At 43.1% G+C, this 11,954-nt stretch overlaps 2 protein-coding genes across 2 annotated transcripts; one reads left to right on the forward strand and one right to left on the reverse strand.

Moving 5' to 3' along the window:
- Positions 1-2,044: 2,044 nt before the first annotated feature.
- lrrc74a (leucine rich repeat containing 74A) lies at positions 2,045-9,415 on the forward strand (the record flags this gene model as incomplete). The annotated part of the gene is made up of 12 exons (XM_080784200.1): positions 2,045-2,197; positions 2,473-2,580; positions 3,104-3,197; positions 3,296-3,345; positions 3,472-3,553; positions 3,902-3,987; positions 4,366-4,560; positions 6,877-6,972; positions 7,515-7,658; positions 7,970-8,074; positions 8,246-8,331; positions 8,926-9,415. The coding sequence occupies 12 exons, from the start codon at positions 2,045-2,047 to the stop codon at positions 9,413-9,415; spliced, it is 1,689 nt and encodes a 562-aa protein (XP_080640326.1).
- On the reverse strand, positions 4,672-5,604 carry LOC308329505 (ketosamine-3-kinase-like; the record flags this gene model as incomplete). Its single annotated transcript, XM_080783832.1, has 1 exon — positions 4,672-5,604. The coding sequence occupies one exon, from the start codon at positions 5,602-5,604 to the stop codon at positions 4,672-4,674; it is 933 nt and encodes a 310-aa protein (XP_080639958.1).
- Positions 9,416-11,954: the final 2,539 nt, after the last annotated feature.

The raw sequence follows: 11,954 nt of genomic DNA on the forward strand, positions 1-11,954 counted from the left end.
ATGGGCAACTGGCTTTTAATGGGGTTTAATGTGGCCTGCAGGTTAATATCAGAATACTGAGATATTATTGATTTCAGCTGTTACAATTCCAAACATGACCCACTTTAATATAAATGTAGCTTAATGAGTAGTATTAAAATGTTATTGTCTTTTGTTATGTTCATTGTCCAATGTATACATGTATTTAGTTCATAAAGTTAACAAATGCATTTGAAATTAAATAGGCCTACAAAGGTTACTTTTCAGGATTCAAATTCAAAAAAATATTTCAGGCTTTCAATTCAAATATAGCAAAAATAGCTGATCTACAAGCTCAAAACGCGTTGTTTGAGCTTGTAGATCGGCTATTTTTGCTAGGACAGAAATATGCAATGTGGCACTCTGGAGTGAGTGTGGAAATATTTGGCCCTTTCCATCATCCAAGTTGCCCACCCCTGGTCTAGTACACTGGTTCTCAACCTTTTCAGACTGCGACACCCCCAAATAATCATATTTTACTGGGGACCCCTGGAAAGCACTTGGAATTGGAGTTGATGCATTTAGTTTGACTCGGTTCCACAGATAAATATTGTGAAAATGGCCGTTCTACAAGCTCACAATGCCTTGCGTTGCATGGTGAGTGCGTGGTGGTGAGTCCCACTTTGACCAAACAGTGGGACAAATGAGGTTGAGGTATTCCCTGAAAAAGACAACATTTCATTACAAAGCCTGAGAAAGATGGTACTGGAAAGCAGTGGTTCTCAAAGTGGCATCCTTGAGGGGGTTCCAGGACGTCCCCAGATAAATTATTGATGTAGGAAGTAAATGGACCCTTAACTCTGAGTTACAGACCTCAGAGCTATGGGGTCCGTGGCCTAATGCATAGCAAACCGGGGGTCCTTGAAATGAAAAACATTTGAGAACCACGTGCTGTATGTATACTGTATAAACAGTCTTGCTTGAGTTTACAAAACACACTTATTTTAACCATGGTGACTGATGATAAATTAATTATGTATGACCCTACTTAGGACATGAAACCACAAAGGTAGAATTACCTGCTGGACAGCACAGGGGTATTTTATTTCACGGTTCCTGACTTACAGATAGTTTTAACAGGTTATATGGAAAGACCAAAGAACTAACCAGAGCCATGGGTACATTTTTACAGCAGGAGGTAGACCTATATTTTAAAAATAATGTTTTGAGTAAATCAGTAGCAACGTCTATTCTGTCCTTGGAGTCGCTGTCCTTAAGAAATGACGATTGTCCATCTCCGTCAGAAATCCCAGACTGGGAAGATGAAGATACAGACTTGGAAGCTGATGGTGGTGAGTAAAGTATACGCTGCAGTTAAAGTTCTTGCAAACTCCGTTTCCCTGGTGGTGATGTGATCAGAATGAATGTACTGCATCTACCACTATATGATCTACATCGCTGATTGACTATGCCACCGTCACTATGGTGATCATGTTGTTTATATGCATAGCTCTGCCAACACTCTCTCCAGGCTATACATTACAGTATACAGTAGCCTACTATACATTATACAGACAGTCTACCATGGACCGTTACGTTTGATTTGAAATCCCAAATCCACTACACATCATTGTCATCTGTATGACTGGGTCGGTCTGACTGCATTATCCCATCGTACAATGGCACACTTTTTATTTAGAAAGTCATCAATGGGCAATTCGCTGCATATGGCTAGCATCCCTTTCAGTGTGCTTTTATGGGTTTAGCCTGGGTTTAAGTTATATAGTGATTACTTGTATTTATTTTACCAAAATCAAATCAAGGATGGCTTTTGGTTTTTATGCTCTGTGGTCCTGGAATAAGTTCCAGAAAGACTGGAACACATTTTTGAATATTTCAAATGTACAAGCTCACAACGTGTCGATGTAGATCGGCTAGTTGAACAATTTTAAAAATAGCAAAAGAAAAGGCAAAAGATTTAGCATGGCGAAAATAGGGCCCAATGTCTGCAGCGCATTGGATAGTTGTCTGACATAATTGTCATTCTTATTCGCTACCAGAGGTGGAGAATGGTAACAACAAGGACATGTCTACGGCTGATGTATACCTGCGGGCGTGTGAGCTGGTGGGAGTGGTTCCTGTCTCTTATTTTATACGGAACCTAGGCAACTCTACCATGAACCTCAACCACCATGGACTGGGGCCGCTCGGCTGCAAGGCACTGGCTATTGCTTTGGTGGTAAGTCTGAGTAGCTGGTTAACCCATTTTGACCTGAGATCAGATTCTAAAAATGTCTTCTACATCCTGACAGTTTTCTGAAAAAGCTATGTTTCTATGTCAATCGTTCTTCGATTTTTCAAAAATAGCAGACGAGTGGCGGGCTATGAGCTTGTAGATCTGCTAATTCTCAATAGCTAAAGCATAACATGACGTTAACACCAAAAGGGGTTCCCGCCCAAAATGGGTGATACAGACTTGTTAAGATCATTACTAATTGCTTTGTTGTTATCTAGACCGACATGCACATCAACAAGTTGGAACTGGTAGGCAACCACATCCTAGGTGAGGGAGCCAAATATCTTGTAGAGATGTTGAAGGCCAACCTCACCATTCAGAGTCTGGTAGGTGTTAACAGCAGTTCTCCTCACCTTCCACTAGAGGGCATAAGTGTTTTGCAGGTCATTGTTGGACATTTCATTTTAACTTTATATAGCATACAATGTAGAAATACTCTGTTACAAGTGAAAGTCCTGTATTCAAAAATGTACGTGAGTAAATCAAATTTAAATATGAAATTATTATAGGCCTTTTATTTTACTTAATTATTTCTTCAAAAGTTTTTGACGGGTGTTATCCCCTCCTATGCCCAGCTTTTTCCGGGTTTGTGTAAACACATTGGCCCGAATGAGATGATGTAAAATCACACGGGTGTGATTTTTTAATAGACAAATTGTTTTGGTTAATGTTATGTTTTTGTTTTGTAGCTAAAGTTTTAAAATTGTAGGGGAGTAAAAAGTATGGCAGTGCCAGTGGAGTAGTATAGTGAATCGAACAATGGACATACACATTGTAAAACCTCAAAATTGTACTTAAGTATGTACAATACTTGAGTAAAGCTACTTTACCACTGATGTTTCCTTCCAGGATTTGTCCAACAACCATCTACAGACTGGAGGCGCTGAGTGTATTGGACGGATGTTACTGGAAAACATTTCCATCAAATCTGTCAAACTTTCAGGTAGAGCAAATTATATTGCTATATTTTATACTTACAGTATATTTTGCACATTTTAGACCTATAGTAATGTCTTGTTCTGTTTTGTTTTTTTTAAATAGGAAATGGATTTACTGAGGATGACGCTAAATTCTTTGCGGATACCTTGGCAGTAAGTAGTTAGTGATTAACAGTATATCATTTGATGTTTAACATCATGAATCATGAATCAGAACCCTGTCAGCCATCATGATTCATGATGGCTGACAGGGTTCTTCTGTAATATTTCCCCCTTTAGAGCAATTACAGAGTGAAAGAACTGGACTTGAGTCATAACAAATTCTGTGGCGGTGGAGGGGAGCATTTAGGACAGATGCTGGGTAAGGTGAACTTCACTGAAGCAGAAAAGTTAAAATGTTGCTGTGCTCAGCGCGTACAGTGCGAGTCACCAGGATGCTTATTGTATTCACTTTGCCGGTTTGCAAATATGGCAAAGAAAGACAAAATGATAGAGCTGCTGTACAGATGTTGCAGCCTGTGGCCGTCGTCTTTCGGTGTGCACATGCAAACAACCTGCAAAGTATTTAGCTTTCACTGATCACAAAGTATTTTCTAATTGAGCAGCTTTATAGTAGGCCTATTCCAAGATTCAGGAGTCACCGTAATGGAAAGAAAATCTGGGTTTCATTTGTATTCTTTCTGCTTCATTTTCCTTCCATTTCTAACAGCAAACAACGAAGGCCTGGAGGTTCTGGATCTAAGTTGGAATCATCTTAGAATGAAAGGAGCTGTGGCTTTTTGTGCTGGTCTCAAGGTACGGACGTACAGTATAAGCAGTAAGCACCAACAGTCCTCTTCTTGGAGCTAATGTGCAACATACTGTAGCACATGCTTAACCATTTAAGCCCTGTGTAAAAACTGACATGAAAAAGTTTTAGCACCACTGATGTAGCATCATAGGTTTTTCAGAAAACTGTAATTGTGGATTTTGATTGTATAATCGGCCTCAGGTCTTAATCACTTCAAACATGTGTGTAACTTCAAACTCCATTTTAACCATGATAGATTCATTGAAAACACCCGTCCTTGGTTCTAGTGACTGATATTGTCCTTTAATGCATACTTTTTTTTTATGTTTACGTTTATTTGAAAGTGAAATATCCCTTTAAACGAGTCCATCCGCTCCATGTAGGCGAATGTCACATTGAAACACCTGAACTTGTCTTGGAATGGTTTCGGGAACGAGGGGGCTCTGTCTCTGGGAGAGGCCCTGAAGTTCAACAACACTCTGGTGCACCTGGACCTCAACAACAACCGCATCACCAACGAGGGCGTGGGAATGCTGTGTCGAGGTCTGGAGTGTAATGACACACTCAGAGTCCTACTGGTGAGTGAGGGGAATACTTTCTCTTTTTGCCAGGTGTTTGAAAAAGCAAACAAACCTAGTGTGTGCTAGTCATCAAGCAACGTTAAAACCTTTCAATCAGTAAGTGTGCAATCATTTCACAAGGTCCTTCATAATCCTTATGGAGGAGCCCCTGTAGCCTCCACCAAAGTGATTCCAGTGATTCAGGTAGTGGAAGAGCTGGTAAAGCTGATTTCTCTTTGCGAATCCCGGCGCCTTGGGAATCGTCCCATGGTAGGCAGAGTAGAAGGAGCTGTCGAAACCACCGAACATCCCTGCGATGGCCAGCTCGTACTCTGAATGGCCATAGAACGAAGCCGGGTCAAAGGTGACGGGGCCCTCGGAGTACTCTGCCACGTTGCCTCCCCACAGGTCTCCGTGAAGCAGGGCAGGAATCACCTCCATGTTCGCAAACATCGGAGGAATCTTGCGCTGCAGCAGAGTCCATAACTCCCGGGCCTCTCTGTCCCCATAGGACGTCTCCACCAGGTTCAGCTGATGCTGCAGTCTCTGTGTGGAGTAGAATGTCATCCAGTCGTCCTGCCACTCGTTCTCCTGTGGTATGGAACCACAGCATGTAGGTACATGGAAGCCAAATTCTTCAACGGCGACCACGTCAGACAGCTCAGCCCCCTTTCCTACCGTCTGTTGCTCTTTATTTCGTTTGTCCAGCTGTCTCTTGTTGTGAAGATGTAGACTCGCCATCTGCTCGCCAAGCGCCTTTGAATACTTCTTGGTGAGGCCTTTCATGTCCACGTGTTCCATCACAAACACAGATCCTCCCGCGTCGAGCTCGATCACCTTCACAGGCCTTGGTACCTTTATGGTTTGTGTGTTTATGATGGCATGCAAGCTGGCCGTTTCCCCATCAAACATCAGTTTGGCCTGACTCTTGTGGTTTATCTTCACAAACACTGTCCCATCGTCAGTCTTGTAACTGTGTCCCTCGCTGATACATCCACTTCCAGAATATCCTGTGGACTTCAGCATGGAGGTCCCCAACTCCTTCTTGAGCTTAGCTTCCATACAGTACTGTATGTGATACTGGCACAATGGCGTTGGGAACGCACGTGGCATAGGTCGGTTGTCATAGTACTTATAGGCCGGCCTATGGTGTCATTTATGTCAGATTGATGTAATCAGGGATCTCTATATACGTATGAGCAGTCAGTGACACACATACTGTTGTCACGGAAACGGTCAGTGGCGTGATGTTAGGCCACGACGTCATGTCATCTAGTATAAAGTGTGGCACAGATCCACCAGTCAACAGACAGACTAAGTGTGCCAGTCAGAGTAAGAAGCAATAGAAAGAAGCTTGATAATATAATATAATAATATACTTCAAGCAATATAAAGAGAGGCTCAAGCCATTCGACTCCCTCCCCTAAACTATAAGGAGCCTCTTTGCACCAGCCCTTTGACAGCTCCCTGCTGATACAGGAAATCGTTACACATACAATCGTTACACATACAAACACTATATCTTCTCCCCCTAGGACTCATCTTAAAAAAACATGGCACCTCCTATCATCTATACACAGATGACTCCCAAATATACATGCCCCTAAATAGAAACAGCAACAGCCCCCTGTCCCCTCTCTTTGAACGTTTAAAAGATATTAAAGCCTGGATGGCCCTACATTTTTTAAATATTAATGAAAGTAAAACTGAAGTAATAATGTTTGGACCAAGTGTCATTAGTAACGCTTCCCCCCTAGACCTGGGCCCACTTCAACCCTTTGTGGTTCCCATGGTCTCCAATTTAGGAGTTAAAAGGATAATGCTTTTAAACTTGATACACAAATAAATGCTGTGGTTAGATCTAGTTTTTAATCATTTGAGGCTTTTATCACAAATCAAATCAGTTTTATCTTTTAAGGACCTAGAGCGAGTGATACACGCTTTTATTACAACTCGCCTTGATTATTGTAATGCCCTCTACGCCGAAATCACCCAAGCCTCCCTCTCCCGCCTTCAACTTGTTCAGAATGCTGCCGCACGACTTTTAACAGGAACCTGGAAATATGAACATATCACTCCCGTCTTAGCTGCGTCCACTGGCTCCCAGTATGTCCATTTTAAGATTTACTGTTTGTTTTTAAATCTGTTAAATGGATCAGCGCCAGTTTATGTTTACAAAAAAATTATAAGGATAATAATATTTCAGTCATAAACAACTATATATTATTTTTTTGAGGGGCGCTATCCCCTCCTATATTCAGCTATATACAGTAGTGTAGATTCTTAGCCTAACACAAACATTGTTCCATGTTGTTTGTCCTGTGTTTGTTTCAGCTGGCGTACAACTCCATAACAGTAGAGGGAGCACTGGCCCTGGTCAATGTAGTGAAGAACACACCTAAATCTGCCCTGGAGGAGATCAACATAAGTGTAAGTTGATTGCTGTGACCCCTGACCCCTGCCCCATGCACCCTGGTCATCATCGTGTTCACTCTGCTCTCGTGTGAAGTGATGTTTTCAGTCACCACAGCTCAAACGGAGCCTGGGGGTGAAATCAGCCCTCAACTGCTTCTGACATACATCCCAGGGGTTAATTGGCATATATGCATCCAGCAAGCCCAACCCAGTAGTCACTTTGAGTGGCAACAAACGAAGCCCACAGGTGAACGTATGTACTGTATGTCAGACATTACTAAACCTACCCATAATAACCCTAACCCATAACTCCTGGATTTTAACCCAGGATTGATTTTAGATCATTTCGGGCGCCCCGCGTCCGAAATGGTTGAGAAATGACAGTGTTACTGTGTGGGGGTCCCCAGGGGGTCCCTCTACTGTACTGTACTGTCACTGTACTGTACTGTCACACCCGAAATCATCAGTTAATAATATACAGTTAATGTGTGTGTGTGTGTGTGTGTGTGTGTGTGTGTGTGTGTGTGTGTGTGTGTGTGTGGTGTTTCTCTGTGTAGAACGTGCTGGTGAATGAGAACTTTGTGCAGCTTTTGGAACTCACGTGTCAGGAGCACCCCAGCCTGGAAGTGCAATACGGCGGTGTTGGAGGTTTCATCGCTAAGAAAGCACCCAAACGTCCCGACCCAATGAAAGTCATCCAGGTCTGCTGGTTCGCACCATTGACATGTGTTGCCGTTGCAACTTGAAACTAGAAATGCACTCTGCCGAGATGCCAACTTGCGCCTTACGCACAAGTAGGCCATGTATGGCCTACTTGCTTGCGCACTAGGCCTACTTGTGTGCAACAAGCAAGTAGGCACTTGACAGAGTGCAGTTCTAGTTGGTAAATGTTTAAAAAAGAAATAACCGTGTTTTGTACGTATGTATAAACGTTGTTAATAGTTTTATTAACCACTTATGACAACTATAAATGACATGAAAGTAAGCGAAATGCTCTCCCTCTCTTTTCAAGGATTATCTGGACAAACGCAAGCTCCGCCTGTGGGATTTCTTTCGAAATATTGACAAAGATGGTACCATGCAAGTCCCGGTCGCTGACTTCAGAAAGGCTGTGGAGGTTTCTATACATTCTACATTCTGTTCAGACCGACTCTTTACACACCGGGGGCTTATTATGACAACTATAATGATGTGAAAACCTGCATGAATTGAATGCATTTCCATGAATAACCATACAGGATAAGCTCATTGTTTGCCTCCTCTCTCTTGTAATTTGTAACCATAATAGCAATCCTCAATCCCATTGGATCGCTTCCAGATTGAGCGCTTGATACAGAAACTGGACCGTGATGGGACAGGAGTGGTGGATTACAGGTGATTTTGTAGAGCTATAGACAAATCCACAGAGGGGTGCCCTGGGCGCGGCCATTACTGAGGTGTAATCCATGGAGCAGCTAGGTGCTCCGTAAGCCAGGTGTGGCTAATCAGTGCTGCTGTGCTTAATGGTACACCTCAGTAATGGCCGCACCCAGGCAACCCTCTGTGGACTTGTCTATAGAGAAGTGGTTCTCAAACGTTTTTGGCTCAGGGCACCCGTCCTGTTAATAGCTTTTTCCTCCACGGGGTGGAGGTGAGGTGCTATAATTCAGGGGTGCCCCTGAATTATAGCACCTCACATATATGTCATATTATATTACAGTACATAATATGTCAATCTTTCCCCTTAAGATGTCAGGAAGAAAACTTGAGGCAATATCCGGTTTCCGTTATAGGGCAGATTGAAATGAACTTTATATTTGAAGTAACCACTTATGAACCCCAGCATCCCTATTCTGGAGGGAATACTCACCAAAAACACAGATCTACAAGCTCACAGTGCTAGATCACTGCCTACAATGCAACCAGCTGCATTGTATGAGATAGTGAACACCCAGCTTGAACTTCGAGTGCTCTCACGTTTCTGTGCAGGGGTCTGGCGGACACCAGGAAGCAGATGATGAGGGACCACCGCCGGAAGCTGCGGAAAGCCGAGTCACGTGAGAAGAAGGAGAAGCAGAAGAGCGACCGCATCCTCAAGACCTTCCAGAGCGCCGTGGAGGCGGTCACGCCGCGCGGCTCCCTGGTCATGTCTCCGGGAGGCGTGACCAAGGAGGACTCCGACGGTCCGCAGCACTTCTCCGCCACCCCGCTCAGCTCGTGGCACCACATCGTCATGACCAACAGCAGCCGCTACTCCGTCACCAACCTCAGCGGCGAGCACGTCCACCATCGGCCACCCAGCTCCCGCTCCTACATGCTGGACGACTCAGACGCAGAGCTGGACGCCGGCAAGCTGAGTCGCACCGCTAACCACCTGACCAGGTCCAGGCCCGCGCTCAACAAGACCAAAGGCAAGAAGAAGAAAAAGAAAGGCAAGAAACGTGCAGATAAAAGCTCACAGGATCCAACGGAAACCTGAAGGCGAACTGTAAAGTTGGCCGAGTGGCCAAGGCTCCAAAAAGAGTGTTTTATTCTTCCCCGATGCAGCCGTATTTACAGTGGAAGGCTTAACAGACAAAAACACACTGAAGACTAAACTCACAAAAAGACAGATGAAACTGTCAAATTAGGAAACAAAAACCCAGAACTTAAGAAACTGTATGAGGCCAAAAACCTTTCCAAAAAGGGACCCCTAGCAGCTCTCCCTGGTTAACTTGTTACCTGCTTGTTGCCCAAGCCACTACTCAACCTCGGCATCCTGCAGCCTCCCTTTTATACTGGGTGAGACCATACCAAGACACAGAACTAATTGGTAATCACTTAACTCAAATAAGACAAACTACGGCCCATGAGTTGATTTACACAATTATATACGGTTTAACGCAACTAATTCAAATACCTTCCAGATATACATTACCCAACATCAAGATAAATAGAAGACATAACACAAGAGCTCTTGTAACACAGACACCCCTCCTGCTCTATAGCACTTGGTACCTTCCTCCACTCATCCACATTAACACAGTCTTCCAAGCCAGCCGGCAACGTTAGTTAATTGGATGTAACTGTGTAGTTTAGGTGTGTGCATTGTTCTCCCTCAATGTATGTGTATAGGGCACGGGTTTGCGTGACACGAACGATTAAGCAAAACCAAACAACATTGCAATCATTGACTTTTTTTTATTCAGAAGTTGAACTATACTTAAATATACTAATAAAGATTACAGAGACAAGCCATGATTCAGTGTCATTATTTTTAATTAGTGACCACTGACTGTGTGTATCGCTCCTCTATGACTCATCCCTCTGAACACTCAAACCCCTCCTATCCTGGTTTTGGCTAAGGTTGCCGTATCTGATACATTAGCCTCCCTGTGTGTTTCCTCATCCTCACTCACCCCCCACCTTCTCTCCCTGGGTCTGTGGTGGGGGGGGGCAGCAACCTCCCCTCTCTAAAAGCCAGCACTCCCCAGGGGGACAGTTATTTGTGCTCTGATGAAAGCCTGTCTCCATCTGGTACTGAGGACCAAGTCACAGCACATTATTAGAGATTCTACATATTACTTTTGTAATATTAGGACATTATTTGCAGTATGGCTGATCAAAATGTTTTCAGCACTCACATGAAGCTGCTGAAATGTATCTTTTTCTGTCGTAATGATAAACAAAAGTCCATTTGAACACAGTCTCTACAGCAGACTGTGGTTGAGCACCACTCAACCATGCAGATATCAATTTCTACCCTAAATTGATGTGTACAGTATTTGGTCATGGTCCTCCATCTGAAAAGATTGTGTGCTAGGGACCCCCATAACAAGATCTGTGTTAAAATGTTAAACATTATTCAAAATGTGTAATAGTAAAAATAAATAAAAAGGCAAGCTTAAAGCGCAGGGCATCGTGACACGTTGTGAATTTATAGATCAGCTATCTCTTTTTTTTTTATAGCTGAAGCATAAAATAGGGTATTAAATATTTGTTATTGGGCCCCCTGGTCTGGAACCCCCTCAAGGATCCCTGGAGGGTCCCCGGACCCCACTTTGAGAACTGAACGAGTTCGTTGGATGAGGGCTATACAGAAAATGACAAACCAGAAATCTCAATTTTATTCTAGATTTATTTTCCAATAAATCTTTAATCTTAATCTTAATAATCTTTCACAAAAAAAGTAATTCAAGAATGAAAACAATAAACGTAGGCCTACTATGCTTTAATTCAAGCAAACAGTCTGGACTTAGTCAGGGTTTATTTAGGGCAGAGCTACCAGCATTGTGTGTATCCCTCTTCTCTCCTTCGTGTCTGAGACACTCAAAACCTGGGCCTCTGTCTAGTGGCCCCAACCATCTGTCTTATAAGGTACCGTAGGTATCAACCATGTTTTTAACAACACAACACTATTTTCATTCATAACATGTCTTACACTGGCAAACACATGTACCCCTGGCAAGTGGTATAACCCAACCCAATTGGAGTCATCCACCTATAAAAGGAGCCCTCAGTCATGTGTCACTCTTTTCATATCCTCTGACCAGGAAATGAGCCCCTGTCCGTGCATGACAGGCTGACTAAATATGCAATTTAAGCCTGATTTAAGCAGTTGTTTCACCCCTGTCTAAAATATGTACGTGCCTGTCCAAAGTGTATGTGACTGTCCTAAGTGTAGCTAGCCAGAAATATCTTTCGTTGTGAAAAATGTGAAAATGTGAAATGTGTGAAAAAGTGAAAATGTGAAAATGTGAAATGTGTGAAAATGTGTGAAAATGTGAAATGTGTGAAAATGTGAAATGTGTAAATGTGAAATGTGTGAAAATGTGAAATGTGTGAAAATGTGAAAATGTGTGAAAATGTGAAATGTGTGAAAATGTAGTGTTTTACATTCTAAAGAAGAGAGCCTTGTGAGGCTAACAAACCCCACCCACTGTCTCTTTAAATCTACCAGCATCTGGCAGGATGAGGGGAGGGTGAGAGGAGGGGAGGCGGGGGGGGGGGGGGGGGGGGGGCGTGAGCGCCTTGTATTA

Source organism: Protomyctophum bolini, assembly GCF_963924005.1.
Source record: "Protomyctophum bolini genome assembly, chromosome: 15".
NCBI lineage: Eukaryota > Metazoa > Chordata > Actinopteri > Myctophiformes > Myctophidae > Protomyctophum > Protomyctophum bolini.